At 34.5% G+C, this 20435-nt stretch overlaps 2 protein-coding genes across 2 annotated transcripts; both read right to left on the reverse strand.

Annotated features, from left to right (window-relative positions):
* Nucleotides 1-2980: 2980 nt before the first annotated feature.
* On the reverse strand, nt 2981-7546 carry LOC133680445 (L-ascorbate peroxidase 3-like). The gene is made up of 9 exons (XM_062103403.1): nt 7317-7546; nt 7100-7224; nt 6960-7009; nt 5931-5996; nt 5803-5851; nt 4240-4322; nt 4064-4143; nt 3873-3975; nt 2981-3330 (listed from the first exon to the last, which is right to left on the reverse strand). Exons 1-9 carry the CDS (start codon nt 7427-7429, stop codon nt 3139-3141), a joined length of 861 nt encoding a protein of 286 aa, XP_061959387.1. The 5' UTR covers nt 7430-7546; the 3' UTR covers nt 2981-3138.
* A 2131-nt stretch (nt 7547-9677) lies between these two features.
* Nucleotides 9678-15003, reverse strand: LOC133679451 (synaptotagmin-2-like). Its single transcript, XM_062102054.1, has 12 exons — nt 14537-15003; nt 14360-14458; nt 14226-14276; nt 14017-14140; nt 13346-13464; nt 13156-13257; nt 12505-12579; nt 11929-12005; nt 11557-11803; nt 11130-11477; nt 10560-10691; nt 9678-9977 (listed from the first exon to the last, which is right to left on the reverse strand). The coding sequence occupies exons 1-12, from the start codon at nt 14645-14647 to the stop codon at nt 9846-9848; spliced, it is 1617 nt and encodes a 538-aa protein (XP_061958038.1). The 5' UTR covers nt 14648-15003; the 3' UTR covers nt 9678-9845.
* Nucleotides 15004-20435: the final 5432 nt, after the last annotated feature.

Here is a 20435-nt window from a genome sequence, read left to right on the forward strand (position 1 = left end):
GGTTCTATAAGACTTAAATCCCATTAAAAAAAAACCCCACTATTTAAATGAGTAGATATTAATCTTAGCTCATTGCAATAAGATCTGGGGACTGTTTAAGGCTTAAAATGAATCAAGTTAGGTTCATGGTTTTCAGCTGAGGATCTTGCTGATTAGTAAGTTAGTTGTGATGGGTAATGGAAAAGAAATGCTCAAGTGTGCAGATGGTAGTTAGCTGTGGCTCATTATTCTATTGGTATGCATGAGAGAGAGAGAGAGAGAGAGAGAGAGAGAGAGAGAGGGTTTCTAGAAGAGTTGGAGGTTGGATTCAAGGGAAGATGACGAAAGAAAAGGGAAGAATAGGGAAAAAGATAATGAGCGTGGTTGTGGTTGTATGTGGGATTTGGTTCACCTTCCACTTTTTTTCCTTTTTTTCTTTTTTTTTTTCCCAAACCTTGTGGTACAAGTTCAGGCAATAAGAAGGTCGATTCACCTTTTTGTTGTTATTATCTCTCCCCTCCGATTTGCGTATTATTTGCTACCCACCACCACACAGTCTCTCTCTCTCTCTCTCTCTCTCTCTCTCTCTCTCTCTCTCTCTCTCTCCATAGATATATATATATATATATATATATATATATATATATATCTCATCATGAAATCCGAGTGGACGGGAAGGGTGAAGGATCATGGGTAGAAGTTGCTGTCAAATGGAGTGAGAGAGGGAAGGATGTCCACTTGTGTAAATTATGTGTGTATTTCACCTACTTTTTCACCGTCTCTGACCATCTCTCGACTGGTCCGACTCTGGGCTCACTTGGATGTTGAGACTTCGTATGATTTTATTCCCACACAGACCTCTCCCTCTCCCTCTCCCTCTCCCTCCCCCTTCGTTTTTCACAGAACCCCACCTAAGCTTATCCACACAGCTTTCAAAAACTAACCACACAACAAAGACAAGTTGTTGCTACATTTAATAATGGCTATGCTCGAGAATTAAAGGGTGAAGGTAGACATTGATATGCTCAACAAAAGAATTTACTCTTGCAACATCTACAATTAGATGCGTTTCTTTTCTTCTCTTTTTACAATAACTAGTCTTGTTTGTTTCGGTTTTTTGAAAATCAATTTTTAAATTTTTTAACACTTTTTAAAATTATTAAAAATTCAAAAATATTTTATTATTGGTTGATTATATAAATTTTGATCCTATTTTGTTTTGAATTTTTTTTCTTAAAATTTAATTTAATTTGAATTTTATATCAACTTTAATCTCTGTTATTTTAATTATTATTTATTTTTTTTTAATTTAATTTTTTTATCTATTAAATTTGATTTCCTTTCTATTAATTGATATTTATTTTATTTGCAATAATTTATGAAATTATAATTTTTTTAATTTTATCATCTTTTGATTTCTTTATCTTTTAGATTTGATTTTTGTTATTTTTATTTTTATTTATTTTTTTAAAAAAAATAGTTTATAAAATTAGATTTTTTAAGTTATTTCCCATCTTATTTTTTATAATATACCTAAATACTAAAAAAATATTTTCAAACACTATAATGTATAAAAAAAATAAACTTTTCATAAAAAGCTATTTCAAGAAATACTTTCCACCGTACAAATAAATCACATATACATTAATCATTCGTGTCTCTGTGTTGTTTCAGTACAAATCTCATCACCTCAATCAGTTAGGTTATTGTACACTGTTGGTTGGCACAAATGTCTCTTTCCCTACTGGTCTCCTCTACTATTTGTGCACACGAACAAGTAACTGCCCAAAAAGAGAGAGAGAAATAGAAGGCAAAAAATCAATCAAATTTGTGATTTGGTACAATAGGTTTTTTTAGGACTAAGCTTAGGACTGGCAACACTCAAGAATAAGTGGTGATGACCAGCTGAGCAAGCACGTGGATGTCATGTGCTTAGGTACTGAGCAGGCTTGTGGCAGAGTCCTTAAAACTCTTAATTACCTCTTTAGCAGCCCTCCCTATGTGGGACTCCTTAACCTTAGCACAACTGCACAAGGCTGCTTCCTATGACCCACAATTAGGATATAGCTCGAAACACCGCTTTCTCCAAACCAAATTAATGCACTTTTATTTTTTTGGATACATTATTGATGGAGAGAAGAACCAATCAGATCTTCTACGTCCATCCTAACCAAATCCCACTTTTATTCCAAGGGTAATACTGTTTCGTGTGAACCATAAGGGTAGTACTGTAAAGCACCACATAACGGGGAAAGGGTCTTTAAGTATTGAGGCAAACGCAGATTTAAGAGGAAAAGCATTGCGATGGAGTACAAGAAGAGATCTATTGGTAACAGCACCAGCTCCTCTCTCCCTACATCTCTGTTCAATGCCATGAGAAACTTTTTCTCTCGTGACTTTTTGTTGACTTTGAATCCACCATGAAAGAGTAGGAAACAAGCCCACTTCCATGTATATATTGACAATCGATGCTCCAAAACAGTGAATATACTGTTTAGATAACCAGGTTTCGTCTCAGGCCGTTAGACGTCTCAGGCTACCCAATAAACTAGGGCCTTTGTTATCCAATCATGATAAACCTCAGATTCAAGGACTTGATTTGTTTCTTTCTGGATCTAAAGTGGGTTGTGGAGAGAGTGGAAAGACTTCCGCTGTTCATGAAAGCATTAAAATATGTCTCAGGATAGAAAACATGAACAACGACAGGTGAGGAATGCAAGACACCATAGCCATACACCCAGCTCTTCCAATCCATTGCTTATCGTTTGAAATGAACACTCAAATCAATATCATTGAAAAAGTTGGATTCACTATTAAAGATAAGAAAGAAAGCATCGAGAGTAGTGTGGGCACGCACCTAACCATGTGTACCAAAGTCTTCAATGCAAGAGACATCACCGGAATTTTGCATACCTGTTAATGAGATGTTACTTTCTAGCACAATAAGTTTGCAAATTGATCAAAGAAATTCATTTGTCATACATGTGTTTTGATATTTGACTTTGCAATGAAAAGAGATTGCTTGTATTGAGTAGAAGTATGTGTTTTGGCTATTATTGGATACAAATATTGAGTACTCAGCTCGTGGGCTGTGAAAATTAAGCAAATGCCACTGACTTGTTCAAGAAAATAACAGTACATGAGAAGGTTAGCCAGCGTCTACTTCATTTTCTTGCGAACTTCGTAGAAATAGCTAAGGATCACAACAGCCGCAGCAACTGCAACTCCAGCTACACTTTGTGCCAGTACAGTGGTATCCTTTACCTTGAACCCAGAAGACTCTTGAGTGAACCCCAGTTCTGAAAGCTTCTTATGCGAAGCCGCGTAGTCTCTAAAGAATGCTTCCTCGTCCTGAGAAACAAAAAAAATTGAACAAAAAGAAATCACGTATCATATTATACCCCCAGAGTTAAGCAAGCACGTTGAAGTCACCCCACACTCCATGAATCTAACTATGACACCAATCTGAATCTCGTGTATTATTTATTAATGATTCTAGTTCGAGGTGCAAATCAAGGTATAGATTTACCCTTGCGATTCCCAATCCCAAGGGGGGCAAGGAACCATAAGGATGCTGGTTGGTGAATGGAAGCTTGAAAAGGGCCAGAAAGCCCACTTTAGGTTAAGATTAGATTAGGGTCCAAACTAACCCTGGACAATGTAATTCATTGGTGTTCAAAAAACCACTTTCGAACCGTTACCCATCACTTAAAAAAAGATATATCAAAAGGAAAATAAAATGCATAAAACTAGGTTTCAAGATGGTCGAGCCAATAGTTTTATCCAGACCCAACCTGCATTGAAAAATCAAAGCAGGTTGAAAGGGGATCGGAAAAGTTTTGACGAGCCATTCATGCAAAAAGTCATTTGGTAAAAATAAAAGCCCACATTACCTTAGCATACAGCTCAACATAAGGACGGAACGCAGGGTCATCCAACAAAGCAGTGTCTGTTGGAAGTTTCAATAACCCGTCTGTCTCCCCTTTCAACATTTCCCTAGTACCGCCAGTGAGTGAAAGATTAATTAATTTCATAATCTCTACACAGATAAATGGTAGTATGCTGAGCTTGCTTTAAAACTTACACAAAGTACGAGTTATCAAACTTCAGAGGTTCCTGAGTCCAGGGCCCTTCAAAACCAGATCTGTCTGGATGTGCCCTTCCCTAAACAGAACAATATCCGCCAAAAGAATTACAGATTTGAGCATATGTGGCTTATCAGATCTACGTAGAACATCAGAAACAGTTCTACAGAATTACCAGAGTATGACCTCCAGAAAGTGCCACGATATCTTTATCAGACAGACCCATCCGATAAAAGATGTCCCTCAAATGTGGTGAACCTGCCATGGTTCATAAATGAAGAGTGAAAATACAAGTCCTTTCAAAGTGCCCTATTTAAACATATGAACTTTCAACAGGTATGCATAGCCAACCCACAGGCACTCTTCTAAGGATCAATGTGAGCAGATTCCATAGAACAAACAAGAATCATTGATATGTAGCTGTCTAAAATGTGAAATGGTCCCCATGAAACTTCTCAGTTCTGCATCAATATTCATCTTCGATTAGCTTCCCCTAAGCTCAGTGGCGAAGCTAGAAGTATTTATTAAGGTGGGGAAATTGTTTTCATAGGTAAGAATTAAGAAAATTATGGGGGTAACTAATGTATTTTTATTTAAAATTATCATGAAAAATTGAAAGGTACAAGGATTAAAGTGGGAAGTATAAAAAATTAAAGGGGTTTCATAGTTAAGAATTAGGAAAATTATGTTGGGCGACTAAGGTATTTTTATTTAAAATTATCATAACAAATTGAAAGTACAACGACTAAAGTGATAATTATGACAAATTAAGGGGTGCAATTGCCCCCCTTCCCTAATGTGTAGCTTCGCCCCTTCCTATGCTGAAAGTCTGAATAAACAGCCCACACGAAGATCAAACAACATCAATTTTTTAGTCATAGAACAGCTGCAAATCACAACTTACACACAAATTTCTTACACAGAAATCAGCACGAATCTATGCGCATTGTGAGATGAAAGAACAGATCAGTATGACTGCTCTATCAGCAGAACCAACGCAAGTAAAGATCATCACATGAATTGAGATACGAGAACCTGACATTCCTCCACGTTAAACCACCTACTAATGGTAGAACTCTATGAATTTAGGAGTAATTTTATGAGACAGAACATTCAAAAGGTTCTGTAACCAACAAACAAGCAATTATAAGTGATTCACCTACAAATAATCTTGCCTGAAAATCTAGCATGTATCTTCATGTGCAATGCTTAGAGTAAACAAATGCATTGGGTCCCTAAAATGAACTTGCTTTGCATTTTGTGTGACGGTTCTGCCTCTTAGCCAAACACCATAACAATTTACAATCCTGGCTAACATTTCAACTCGTGTTCAACACAATACCCACGTTAAGGAAAGAACTTTCAGGTCCACATGGAACATAAGTTCTCAAAAATTGGAAAACTAGATTTTTGAAATAGAAATTCAATAGACTGAGAAGACTACTTGAAGACAGCTAAATTCAATGGATAATTATAGCCAGCGAAACTAGTCTGCTGCGCATCAGTCCTGTACAGCGCATACCCCCTTAACTATTAGTTCTCTTGATACTGTAAACATGCAATGGATGGCTTATTTACAGAATGACAAAGACACAACAAAACACATAAATTCACCTTCCCTTTGAATCAGGTTTAGCTAAGTTTATGACATTAGAAGAAAGCAAACAACGATTTGAGAATTTCCAGCCCCTGAATTAAATTAAAGAAGTTTCCACAATAATTAAAATACTGAAAATACCTAGTTTAGCATTTGGAAGTCGCCCTTCCTTGGGACAAATATTTGAATCCTAAGAGATCGGACATATAGTCAGCATTGTTATGAACTCATAATCACCTATATCGCCGAGAAATGCCACAATCACATACCCTTCTACCAGGAACAAAATCAATGGTTGGACCCCCAGTGACCTCCACTGCAACAACACCTGCAAGCTGAACATGAAAGTTGTTGACTATGAATCAAATTGCTCATTGTGTTTGGAAACCCAACAATTATACTCAGAATATTCAAATATTTCATATTCAAACCACCACTCATTGTATATCAACAACTACACTCATTTTGAACCTAATGTACCGACTGATGTAACAATCATGGAATTTAAGGTTTGCTGGTGTGTTCATAGTTTGGCAAATATAGTTGGGTATCCTGCCAAGGATCAGAGCTGCAACCATGAATCCATGATAGTACATCTGACAGTGTGCACCTCCCAATATCCTTCAACAAATTCCTCTATATAGGTAGGATAAAATACTAGAAGAAAATCTCTCCAAATTCTTCCCTGCAAAACTTAGAAACCTATTCATCAATTAAAAGGACACCGTTGGTATCAATATTCGTGAGCGCTCGATACCAACATGGATGACAATGAGACAGGAACACTATACTTGCATTAATAGAACTCGTCATTTCATTGCAATTAACGTAAAATTATTGAGAAGATTGACTAGACAGGTCAGGCAGACACATTTTAAAACTTCAAGCCTTGTGATTTAGTCGTGTCAGTGGTTGTAATGTCCTAAGAACTTGCATCTCTATCCACAAACTATATAGTTAGTTTTTCCATTCCCCAGGAAAATGAGCGTGCGTTCCTAGACACGTGTGCGTGTGTGGTGTGTGATCCTTGGAATATTCCATGCATGTTCCACCTCTCCACTCACCCACACGAAAATCGCTACCTCATTTACATTATAATCACAAGTTTTTCAATTACATATCCACGTATGTTATTTTTTGACAAGAAAATCAAGATAAATGTTAATTATTAACTACCAAATCTGTGAAACAACATATTAAATAGACATAAAAATGGAAAATACTATTATTAATTAAACAGTTATTTAATTATCTGCATCATTAATTATACAATTCATCAATTAATCAAAGAAAATCACCTGGTATAAATCCGCATAAGTAATCTTCGAATGTTTCGCCTTCACTCCCTCTAAAAAATTAAAAAATCATAATCATAATCAAATATTAAAAAAAAAAATCAACAAATCAAGTGAGTTAAATTTCATTGGAACTAACTAACCGCAAAAATCGATAGCGATTTTCAAGCCACTATTAGAACCATGAGAGTACTCTTCTTCATTCCTTATCGAACCATTAGCTCCTCCTGTTTTCGAGTTCTTATCATACGTTCCTGCATCATGCCACCTTCAAAAAAACCATAACCGGAAAATAAAAAATCAATCGAAACAGAAAGATTCAAACAAAGACAATGAGTGGTTAGTTAGTTGGTTAGTTACGCTAAGCGAAGCATGATAGGAGCGCAGTTTTTGTAAGCGATGAGAGCACGGAGATCGCGACGTGCTTTGTCGATCTCTTTCAGGTACTCTGTGTCAACGACCGGTAACGCCATCGAAACTCTCTCACTCTATGACTCTAACAAACTTGAAGAAGGAAAGAGTGAAATTGATAGGACTGGCCTATAAAATGAAATGAGAGCTTTAAATTTTGGATAAACTGGCAAGTTTGGATTTTGCGTGGGTGGGATCAGTGGTAATCTTGTTGAGATTGCTACGTGGCAGCGTTTTATATGCTTTTTTTACATTTTTTTTTTTTTCCAACTCGTGAATGACCCTGTATTTGCTTCAAGACCATATTTACGACAGCCGGTCCAAAACCTGAGTTGTTAGGGTTGTTTCGATCAATTCTCAGGTCTGTGAGCTAACATGAATTTATTTTAAAATAATATTATTTAAAAATAAATTCATGTTAACTTATTGAAATAACTTCGATTTAGGTTTATATATATATATTATTTTATTTTTTTAAAATAAAATTTAAAATTAAAATAAAATTTTTTTTAATAAAAGTTTTTGAAAAAAAACAAATCTTTAATAAACTTAAAAATCTTATATTGGATTAATCAAGACAATTCAATATATTACTCGTGTTTAGCAAGTCAACTTTCAAATGCTTGGAAAGAAAATATATATATAAATTACCAAGTCAACTTTCAAATGGATTGTAAAAGATAAGTTTTCACTTGAAAAGTAAACTTGCAGAACATTGGCACGAACTTAGTTGCGACCCCTTCCCACCAGCCATCACTCCACCATGTATCAGTGCAGACCCAATTTCAGTAGCAGGTCCGTTTGCCCATTCAGAGGAGGGGATGGTCGAATTTGCCAAGTTTATGAGCAATAGTCAGTTTGAAAGAAGGGATTCTTTCCTCAAGATTGCCATGCTCATCTTCATCCTGCACACCTCGTAATTCATACTGGATTTTTATCTGTTTTCAAGACACCAGCAGCAGCGTGCACCTGAACTAGAAGCCTCGCAACCTCTGTCTCGGAACAATAGTTCAATCTTTTCAGCAACCTTAAATAGTGGGCTATTTAAGGTTGCTGAAAAGATTGAACTATTGTGAGAGTCCTAATGCTTGAGGAGAACCAATCTCTTGCTTGACAAATAATATCTTAAAATCGTTATAATGGCGCAAAAGCGATTACCGAGGGCCTCGTTTCAAAAAAAATACGCCGTCTGGGGGCCTTATGCCGACCAGAGTTTTCAACTCCTGAATAGTCTGTCAGAAATTTGTCAAACACACTGCCATTTCTGGTCCCCTTGGCTCCCAGCTTTCTGTTCTCACTTGGACTTGGTTCTTCATCTAACGAAACAGTCTACAGGCTACCCTGCCAGGTCCTGAAAAGGCTCAGGAATTCAAACAGGAGAGAATAGATTGCTTAAAACAGCCGTGGAACCTACTAAAACCAAAGGGCTTTACTTTATTGCTTCTGTACTGCCTAAATCACAAATGTATTCTGATTGATAAAGCATCAGGAAAAGCAGCCAAACATTACTCATAATGTTCTCGAGTTAAGAGTGTGACAGGACCATCAACACCCTCTGCACTAAAGACTTGTGAATAAGGTGTTATAAACACCTCTTTCGAGTGAGCTTTTCCCCGAGGAATACATCTCCATTGCTTCTGCAGCAGAATCCAAAACACAGTCACGGGAAACCCGAACATTCTAGCACTGTAGTCTTCCAACCCTCACCTCTCTCTCTCTCCCTCATTTGCTGATCCATCAAGATCAGCACCTGGCTGCTGCTGAAGATGGTATAATTCACGGGACAATCCAAAAGCAGTTGAATAGAATTACTGTCACCGTCTCAAAAGGGAACAATAATGGACATGCTTTTGTTAACTGACAACACCATGATGGAAGGCTCTCAATGCACTACACAAGGGTGTCCTGAATTTGTATTTATATTAAAAAGCGGGTGGCTTTTGTGTTTCCTGTTACACTTGAGAAAAATAACTCGATTCAATACACCCAGATGCATCTTCAAGTGTCTTCTCTCGACTCTTTCTTCATTTTCTGAAAAAGCCTCTTATCATTTTCTTTAATATTTCATTAGACACGATCAATCAGATATGTTCTAAATGAGTCTAATGGCCTGGATATACCATGGAATTGCCAGCTTAGTTGACCGCCAAGCATACATTTGCCAAATAGCTTCTCTACCTACACAGCTACGATGATGATTTGTTTTGTGAATTTCATTTTTCATTCAACTGTATTACCTTAACTTGGTTTTATATGCTGAAACAGAGAAGGCTGCCTCATTCTTTATAGCACTAGATTTTGAATCCCATGTAAGCCCATGAATAGTTTCTTTAATTGCAATCAATGTACATAAGCAACACAAAGAATTTTGCTGAAACAATAAATACTTTCCTTTCACACACATCCTATACTCGAAACAGAGCTTGAATTTCGAGGCTTGAGAACAAAGAAAAACAAAAGAGAGGACAATCCATAGGCTTATGAAGCTGGTCTCCACTGCAGCTCAATCTGAATCTTTCCATTCTTCGAATCGATAAGGTGATACCTCTCGTTGATTCTTCTGTTGCTAACAACATCTGAGAGATTGATCTCCACATAACCAAGTGATTCCTGGTTAAAGAACAAGCAAACAACATGAAATTCTTCAACCCTCTTCTGGATGCTAGACAATCTAAAAGCTAGCGCTGATTAAAAACCAGAACAATAACATTCAGAGAATGATTTTTGAATTCTAATTCATAGCAGAACTGGATTGTCTGCTTAGTTAAGCTTTCATATTTTATTCAACCACAGGTGGTAATAGAGAAAGTGCCTCGGGAAAAACTTTCCAGAAAACATCCTTCCAACTTCACAAGCATGAGAATAAAGCACTATGACTTCCTTTTTTGTTTCCTTGGGATTATTTTCTCAAAAATGGTAGAGTATGATGATCAATCAAATTCTACAGAGCATTAAGTCGTAAGCATCAAGCCATGACAGAGTTTAAAATACCCACTGGATTTCTGTTTCCCCAAGTATCCGAGCCTTGTGACAAAACCTTATCTTTGGTGAGGACTTTTTGTGTAGAGATGGTGCTACCCAAGCAAACCATCATCACAAGCAAAATGACTACGATTACTTTAGTAGCATACGCTTCTCATACTTTATTATCTTTACACGGGGTTAGTTAAAAAGAAATTATACAATCTGTACCTTTGGATGCAGCAGGCCAATCCTGGATGAGGTGCTAACAACTTCCACATGTAGCTTCGCATTAACGGGGGGCTCCTCCAGTGTAAACTGGAATTCCTCCTCCCATCTAGGATCTCTGTTCTTCTTTACACGCTGTATGAAGAAAATATGAAAATTTTAATCCTAGGCCTGTAAATGTTAGCTTCAAATTAAATTGATTGATTATCTGCCTGCCACCGGTCCCGGGTTTTTGTTTCAGAACAGAAATGGTGTCCCACCCATCACCAACAGTAGACATTTCTGAACATTAACTTGCATGAAGAAATGGACATTGCTGAGAGGAAAGAATGAATTCCATTGACAGGCAAGAAAACTATTCACTCCACATGACCACCAATGCCAATTGAAGTAAACAAAATATAAACTAGAAGCAAAGTTCTAGAGAAATAAGTTCAACATGTTTCTCCCATGAATTTCAGAAAGAGCTCTTCAGATGAATCATGTGCAAATAAAAATGCAAAGAAGGCTAACAGACCAGGGTACACAGATACGCTATATTCTAATGCAAGTTTACATGTGTAAATTGTATACCTTGGTCTTCATCTCCTCCCCTCTAAAAAGAAGTCGTACGTATGGATTAGTGTGATGCTTTCCTTCAACATCCTGAGCTTCATGAATCGTTACAACAAGCAGACCTCCACCAGCAGGGGTCCCTTCAGGAGCCTTCTGTTCCGCCTCATCTTTAAAACTTTTGTTTAAATCGTCCTCTTTGAAGGGTTTATATGTCAATTCCACCATAAGCTGCCCTCGTGACTTTTCATTCTGAGGATCATTCAAGTCCATATTTTTAAGGAGGTCGAGAGTCATAACTTTTGGTTCCTCTGGTGTGAGATCTTTCAGTGGCACTACATTCATACCCATCCTGTCATGTTTGCCAACCTAAGGAAAGAGAATAGAGCAGCTTGAAATACAGAACAGAGAACAGAAAGCTTCTTAGAAGCAAATGGAGATTTTTTACCTGCTCCCAGTCATAAACACGAAGCTCTAAGGCCTGAGACTCTGGATCTTTAACAACCAAATTGAATTCCTCATTCCATTCAGGGTTCAAGTTCTTGTGCTTCACAGTAGTCTTTTTGGCTGGAAGCTTATCCTCAGTCAGCTTTATTTTCACATAAGGGTCTGATGCTCCCATCAGATCTTTCTTCTTCAGCTTCATTGCCCTCAGAACCTTCACTTTGAGAATTCCCACAGGCCTCTTCATGGCACTGGATTTTTCATTCAAATTGGTAGGCCAAAACATGAGGGTAATTAGCATAAAAAACGGTCACGGCTTGCAGCAAACTTTACGTCATCATAACTAACTTATTTTCAGAATATGGCAAAAACTTACTTTGCAGGATCCAAGATGGGTACTTCCAGGGTTTTAGGCCATAGATACATGTTTGCAACCTGATCTTTAATAATCTCCTGCAGCAAAAACCAATTTACTACTACTAAAATCATGGACCATAAATACATTAAACAGATAATATGTAACATCAAAACTCACTGCTTTCAAAATTTTAGCAACTAAAACTTTCAAATATTTACACCACTTTTCACAGAAACCACTCTTGGAAAAAATGGAGTTTTCCTCCTTAAACAAGCAGAGCAGATTTGTAGTAAAACAATGAAGCATCCACAAGAGGAACTCACAGGAGAGGAGAGGACAGACTGATTAGATCAATGTATTCTCATAATCAGAATTCAGTGAGGTACAAAATAATCAAACATATTCAACAACTTAGGTGCTCGTAGTCTAGAACACTTTTGGCGAAGTAACAAGACAGGTTCAATACTAAAATAACCAGTGGCCCATCCAGCCCTGAAAATAATGTCCTGAATCAACAATGCTTAATGCCAACCAGGGCAACATGAAAAAAGACGTAAAGGGAGTAGAACAAGATAGAAACATCTAGTACTGTACCTGGACGACCCTGTAAAGGCCAGGTATTGACATTAGATCAGCCCCCAAGAGCTTGAGCCCAAAGTCAACATGTGGCTGCAAAATAAGACACGAGAGAGATGAAAATAATGGCATTTAAACCCACTGATACGCATGTATTCTCTAAGTGGTGGTATATGAATGAGAATAGACCCAAGCCTGAAGTTCTCTTACAATAGACCATCCCTCAAAATTTAGTAAAGGAATCATATAACAAAACAAATATCAGTATAGGAATTTTACTCGGAAATTTATGGTCAGCCTTAAGATAAAACTGTGTCAAACTGCATTTGCATTAACTGGTCAATTCCAGTAATCTAACAGAAATGTGAAATCTTAAAAGAGCAGTAAGAACTAAGAATAATGGTGGGACATAGAAGTTCCTGTATGAGAATTCACAAAATCATTTTTCCTAAGACAATTTTCTGTACTCAATAATTTGTACCTACCTATATCTTCTGGTTTCTATTCTGTATACAAGGATAAATGTTGGCCAAGTTAGTCCTAGAGGTCATATGTCACTGGTGAAACTTAAAAAGGGCACGGTAGTAAGTATCCATGAAAAATCAGATGCTAATGCCTAACACCAACCTTTCAAGTTTGACCAAGAGAGCAGAAAAAATAAACACCAACCTTCTCCATGAGAGACACATAGATGTTGGCAAAACAAGGAAAACTAGGAACCAAGGGCTTCAAAGTTATGCGTGGTGAAGCAAAAACTTGTAAATCAACCACCTGAAATTATCCAAAGAGTAAGAAAACAGAATTTCTTAAATCCAAGTCATCAACAGAACAATCTCCTTCTGAACAGGAATCCAATTACCTGAGCAGTTGCTTTCAACCCAAATGCTTTAACAGCAACAGTGACATTAGGATTTCCAGCCCATTTGATGCATGGTTCCATTATCAACTCCTTCTCATCAGTGACATAAACTTTCATACCTGACGAAAACAATATTTGAAATTATAATAAGAAAGTCAAAGAAATTGAACAGAACCCCTCTCTAAATATTCTAAAGCCATTTCCAAAGCACAGTTTCCTTCTCCCTCACAAAATTTTAAAGATTCATCACAAAATGGCATGAGAATATACTTCTAGCTAATATGAGGTGTGGAAGCATATGAATGCATCTTCGGCATTTGAAGAGATTGTGAAATGAAAGTATATGAAGAAAAAAGATAACTGCACGTGACAAGTGTACAAAATTATGCAAGAGCAAAACGTTAACAACTGAATTCTCCTAGAACCTAGAAAACAATTTACAGTCTCAAACATCGACTGCCGAAATGTCTAAACCTATTAGACAGAAATCCCTCTGTCTATACAATCTAGAGTCATTTTCAAAACACGCTCTCTTTTCCCTTTGCATGATCTTAGTGATTCATCACAAAATGACACAACAAGATAACTTCCATTCTAACTCAACGCATAAAACCATATAAATGCATCTTCAAGATTTGTCCTATCAACTACAAAAACAGCTCCCTACTGACCGTGAAAAGTTGGCGGTAGGGTTCCAAGTGTAAGAGTTTCAAACTCAACCGCATCAATTTTGTATTTCGGAATCTGCTCAGCAATTATCGGCGTCGCAATATTCTTCAGAGTCTTACAAATGGCCTGCACAAAAAAAGAACCAAAATAGTTAAAAAAACAATCAGCAAGCAACTAAAAAGAAAACAAGAACCAGCCATGGAAATCAAACCTTGTCGAGGTAAGGCCACATAAGTTGAATAAACCTGTTTAGCCAATCAATCTACAAACACAAAAACAACTTTACTAAAAAAACAAAATGCAGTTTGTTCTTGTAAATTAAATCCACAAATGCTATTCACTTACGCGATCATAGTCTGGATTTTTCACCCATAGCGGTATTTCTGGAAGAATCCGTTGCAAAGTTTCGGAGTCTTGCTCTGCCAATGGCCGAACCTCGGGATCCTTAAAAAAAAATCAAAATCTAAGCAAATTAATTTCAATAACCTCAATAAATGCAGAGATAGTAAAAATTCGTTTTACCTTGACATCGGTGGGTTGGAAGTAGATAAAGAGGTAATAACCGATGGTGAGACCCGTGGAAACTCCAACACCAAATCCACAAAACCCTGATATTGTGCTAAGAAACCCCATTTTTTTCTCAGTAAACAAACAGACCTTAAATATCTTCTTCACGAGAGTATTTTAAATCAGAGAATTTGCAAGGATAATTAAAAACATTTCTATAGAGCGTCTTCTCGATTTCTCAGATCAGACACTAATTACTATGCATAATAATGATTATCAATCAAATGACTGATCTGTCCTTGATTCGTTGCTATGAGAACCTCGGGAAGAAGGTGAAGAATACTGTGGAAGCGACGGAGAGCGCAAGCCTGATAACAGAAACAAGAGGGAAAAAACTAAGTTTCTTTAGTCCTTGTAGATCAAAACGTATTCAACCTGAACTCTTGTAGTTTGAACTTTCCTATTATTAATCCTGTACTTTTCAAAATGTTCCCGTATGATTACTTACCAATAAACAGCTAATGGAAATTAATGAAGGGGTGGCTTTTTGAAATATTTTGAGTGGTTTCATTAAAAAAAAATATTTATTTCTTGGCTAGTTTTAGGGATATTTATAATATTGCTTGGTATTATCTATTAAATGAAGTGTTTTATTTTAAATAGTGCATTATTAAATGTTAATCTTTCCATGGTTGTAATATAATCATGATTTTTTATAGCATATATGTCATTGTAATTTAGCATGATTTTAAAACATCCTTGGCATTACTAGCATTTTTTCAAGGTTCTTTTTTTTATTTTTTAAGAAAAAATACAATATAATATTATAGAAGTTTGAAGCGAAAATATATAGAAAAATATATGCAAGAAATAAAGAGATGGGAAATAATAAATAAATATAGTTTATTCTCTAGAATTAAAAGTACAGTTTATACTTTTTCTCAAAAAAAAGGAAAAAGATTTATATATTAAAATGAAAACGGAACGTGATGGGTGGCAGCGAGGAGTCGTGTTGATAGAGCCATGCACGTTATTCTCTGTCTCGGATTCGAGGCACTTGGCAGTGCCCCATTACCCCAGCGGGCTCGGACACGTGGGTTGATCATGGATTAGATTTTGAGGATAAGACAGTCTTAACATTTTGATTCTGACATGCCGATTGAGCGAGAGGGCGTTCCTGCATGCTTCGAGGTACCACACTGCGGTGTGTTTTTTAATTTCCAGACTCTTCTCTCGTTGGATTTTGTGTTTTTTTAGACTTTTCGTGCTAGCCATGGTGTACTAGTTGGCTATGCAAAACAACAGGTAAGCAACAAATATAGACGTCTAGGTACATTTTTTGTTTTTTTTTTTTGTTTTCCGGGACTGGTAATGTTTTAAAATTATTATACTTTACTTTAAAAAGTAAAATGCATGGAAAATCATTATATTGGTATTGTGTACATAAAATGTTTGTATTATAAAGTACATTATAGATGTTAAGAGGACATGAAGACGTGGAAAAATTACTGTGCTGGTATTATGTACATGAAATATTTGCATTGTGAGTCACGCTTAGATGTTAGGACATAGAAAAATAATGAGGCTTGTATTTTCTATTTTTATTTAAAAAGTTACTAGGTTTGGGATGATTGTCAGATGAAAGAAGCTTAAAATATTGTTTATATTTTTTATATTTAAAAATAATGATATTAACTTGTTGCGGGTAAATATATTAGTGTAAGATTAAAAAGTAAATTTTTAAAAGTTTTTAATATAAAATATTCACAAAAATACTAACCATGTACTGGTAAGTAGTTTTCTTTAAACTTCACTATGATCTATACAAAAAAATTAAAAATAATTGAAATTATAATATAAAAATGAAACTCGTCTTGTAAGGAATAAGAATGGATATATCATAAATTACGTTCTTTATTACCTTATACTCTAAACTGCGTGGATTTTCACAGTTTGTTTTTTATTGTTCATCCTTTCACATTTAATTACAAATATACTATGTAAAATTTTATATTTTTTCAATTTGATTTTCAAATTTTTTTGGACGGTTTTGTCAAGTTTAAGGAGCAATTTATTTTGAATTATTATGAAATGGTGGAATTGAAAGAGGGGGGGTCAAAATGAAAAAAGCGGCAAACATGGGTGACATACCATAAGTTTTGAAAAAATGCATTTTGGTCCTCCAACCTAAACAATCACGCAAATTATACAATTCTGGTCCCTCAAAATTGTTTCAGTTTTATTTTGGTATAAAAAAATATTTTTATTATATTTTTTGTTCTTGGCTGAAGAGGAAAGAGGGAGAGATCGTAGGATTCCAGCGGTAGAAAGAGAAATATTTCGTTGACATTGATCTGGATCACCAAAATAATGAATATTTGTGTTAAATTGTTACATTTTATAAGGGAAGTTCATATTAAGTGTTTATGTACCTTAAAAGTTCATGAAAAAACATATTTGAACTCGGGTTGAATTCAATTTTTTAGGTCATAATTAGGTCTATCATGGTTTCTCATGTGTTTTATAGGTGTTTTTTTTTGTCAAAAAAATAGGTTGAAAAATCAAAAGAACATGAAACCTAATTTTCCAAGCATCACAATGGTCAGAATTTAGACAAAATAGACGATGCATTAGGTTTTTTTTTTAATTTAAAAAAAGGGCATAAGCCATGTTGTTCGCCCTATGTACAAATTTAAAAAATGGGCTCGGTCACACAGGGCATGTTGAGATTGACCAAGTAGGCTTTTTTTTTCAATTAATGTTTTTTTTAAAGTGAATTATATTTACATTAATACCTCTTTTCTCTTTTATTTTGTTCAGGGAATCTCTTTTAAATAACTGTGATTTTTTGGTAATGCGTTTAATTTTTGAAGAGATTTTTCTGATTTATTTATGGTTTTTTTCTTGTGTAGATGAACTATGTTTTTAAAAATAAAAAATATTTATTTTCAGATAATATATCTAATACGTGTAGCCTTGTATATTGTGACTTTTTTTATAAATGTTATTCAATCAATTTAATATGTTTATCTATTCTTATTATCGCTTGATTAAATAAAAAAATGTTTCAATAAACAAAAAATAGCCAACATGATGGGGTAATATATCTTATCATGCGAGATAAAATATATTGATCTACATCTATCTCTCGGTTTTCTAAATTTTGTTTTTAGGTGTCATTAATGGTTTTTTATTTATTTATTAATGCATACAGTTTTCAATTTAATTGATTATATGTGCGCATAAACTTTTTGTCTTATTAAATTTTTTAAATTATAAAATTATATTGAAAAAATCTGTATATAAAACCTTTTTTTATAAAATTAAAAATATTTAATTTTCAATGAAACGCAATCACATAACTAGTACTATGGTGTATTATGTTTTTGAATTGAAAATGTAACACAATATTTTTTAACATCAACACATTCAAACAATCAAAAAACATTTTTAAAATATAAATTTAATATTTTTTCAGTTGATAAATTTTTTTAAAATAAATTCAATCCCAGAATAAACACCACCAAGCATACTTGGTAATACAATGTATAGTGATTTTATAAAAAAAAATTAAAAATATATGAAAATAGTATATATTTTTTATTTTCAACATCACTGTTTCAAAATTATCAAAAATTATTTAAAAAAAAGTCGTGCCCAATAACAAACACTTGGTTACTTATTAAATCCAATTAACCATCTCCTTATCTCGTCTACTATGGCATTTTAAGCTGGGTGGTTGTTTTTTCTATTTGAAAATAAAAGATATTAATATACTGATATGTGCTCTACATAATAATAATTTTTATTTTAAATAAAAAATATAAAGCATGATTTTAAGTGTTTTAGAATTAAGTGCGAAGCTAGATTCAATATTTTCGAGCCTGACGGACAACCCAGATGCAATATCTCTGAGCCTGACTTTATTGTACGTATAGGTGGTCTAATCTTTGTTTTTTAATACAAAGTTTTATTACAAGTCGAGCATGCGTTTTTCTAACATAGTTTAGATAAATTTGTTTACGATTGTCATGTAATTGCTGTTTAAAGTAGTAATTGCAGGAAGTAACCATGTAGAGTAATATTTATTATCTTTAAAATACTTGCAATTAAAAAAGAAATATTGTGATTTCGTATATTATCTAGGTTCGAGATGTCACTTTTCCGGAGTTGTTTTTGCAATACCCTAGTATTTTTTCCAGTAATTTCTTGAATAGTTATGCAATATAATCATCTAATAGTTTTTGAAATAGTTCTTGATGTTTTCATGCCGTGTAGTTTTTTTCTGCAAGTGTATGATTTTTTTCCTGTGAAGCAAGTTTTTGTTATTTTATTTTTTTAATGTGCTGTCAAGGTGTTTATTTTTGTATTGATATTTAGTATTTTTTTCAAAGTGATATTTTGTTTTGTTTTTGACACTCCTTAACATTGATTTTATATTCATTTTCCATGCTATTTTTTAAGATCAGGGTCTTTGAATATTTTTCTGTTCCTTGAATTTTATTCGAGATTATATACATTTTTTCTACGTTCACATGTATCTCATTACTTGAAGTTTTTATTTTTATTAACATGAATGTCCGGGTTAATTTGTATATAGCTTAACTAATTCCACGAGCTCTGAAATTAACGACATCATATTAGCAACCAGAGAGCTCGATCCTGAGATTATAGAAAAAACAAACCCTTTAATTCTAAGTTTTTATTACTAGCTACTTACTAGAATGGTTTCATTACTTGTACTAATTGTTATTGGTGGTGTTGCCTTTTCTTCTCTACATTAAATATACCTAATTAATTTATTGAAATTTAATTACATGATCACCGAAGTCACCAAGCAAGTCCAGAGGAACCAGTCTAACTCTGAATCTCTCCTTCTTCCACCAAAGCTAAACCACTCTACCACCCTCTGGACTCGAAGCAAACTAGCCTCGAGGCCACAAACTTTACCAAGACGGCGAGACCAACTTATTTGCCTGACGGACAAATCGTGGGCCAGGCCATACCCTGCATTGAATCATGAAATGGGCTTCATAGAAGGAGGCTCATCCTTAAGCAATTCAAGAGCCTGGTCCCTGTACATAGCAATGCTTCCAAGAACGAGCCAGCGGCTCCAGACAACACATCGGCCCACTCCAGAATCAGGTGATACAATGCAGATCAAATAAACTAGGATGTTTGTTTTTTTATTTTAAATTAATATTTTTAAATTATTTTAATATATTGATATCAAAAATAATTTTTAAAAATAAAAAATATTATTTTAATATATTAAAAAATATAAAAAACAAATATTACAGCACTGACATTCCCAAAAGAGAAGAAGAAGGGCCGTTGCCTGCCCATTTGTAAATCCCCTCGTTTTGCCTGGCCACTCTCACCAACCAAAACCATTAGCGTATGATACCAGCGAAAAAGTATCCATAACAAATAAAACCACAAAAAAAAAAAAAAAAAGTGTCAAGAACAAAAGTGCATGAATTTTTGGTTTAAAGAGTTGAATTACAACGCCGACAATATTACTTTCAATTTATTGGAATTTTGAGTTTGAATTTGTTTTACATGCATGTTCGTATATTAAAACATGATTTGTCCAGCTAAACAATGACTAAACAAATTAAAAATATAAAGTTTATATAATCATAAATTTTAGAATTCATAAAATTAATTGAGATATATATAAATTAACCCAAACATCTATTAATAGATCTTCATGCTCCCAAATTAACACCACACACACATAATTTATTACATTTTCAATTTTCAATAAACATATGATTTATTAACTAAAATTATTTTCATTTGTAATATATTTTATTCAATAAAAATCGTTTATAAAAAAACAACGTAACCCTGTATTCCAAGAAAGATTGAGACTTGTATTTGATGAAAATAAAAAGAGATTGTTTTTCAT

The sequence above is a fragment of the Populus nigra genome, chromosome 19, assembly GCF_951802175.1.
Source record: "Populus nigra chromosome 19, ddPopNigr1.1, whole genome shotgun sequence".
Classification (NCBI taxonomy): domain Eukaryota; kingdom Viridiplantae; phylum Streptophyta; class Magnoliopsida; order Malpighiales; family Salicaceae; genus Populus; species Populus nigra.

What these genes read in the sequence shown, in the direction of transcription:
- LOC133680445 (XM_062103403.1), bottom strand. Translation starts at nt 7,429, where the DNA reads ATGGCGTTACCGGTCGTTGACACAGAGTACCTGAAAGAGATCGACAAA. An exon ending in CCTATCATGCTTCGCTTAGC is followed by an intron (nt 7,225 to 7,316) that starts GTAACTAACCAA and finishes GTTTTTTTGAAG; the next exon opens with GTGGCATGATGCAGGAACGT. An exon ending in ACTTCCAAATGCTAAACTAG is followed by an intron (nt 4,323 to 5,802) that starts GTATTTTCAGTA and finishes GAACCATGGCAG; the next exon opens with GTTCACCACATTTGAGGGAC.
- LOC133679451 (XM_062102054.1), bottom strand. Translation starts at nt 14,647, where the DNA reads ATGGGGTTTCTTAGCACAATATCAGGGTTTTGTGGATTTGGTGTTGGA. An exon ending in GTGTTTATGACTGGGAGCAG is followed by an intron (nt 11,478 to 11,556) that starts GTAAAAAATCTC and finishes CTCTTTCCTTAG; the next exon opens with GTTGGCAAACATGACAGGAT. An exon ending in GGGAGGAGATGAAGACCAAG is followed by an intron (nt 10,692 to 11,129) that starts GTATACAATTTA and finishes TTCTTCATACAG; the next exon opens with CGTGTAAAGAAGAACAGAGA.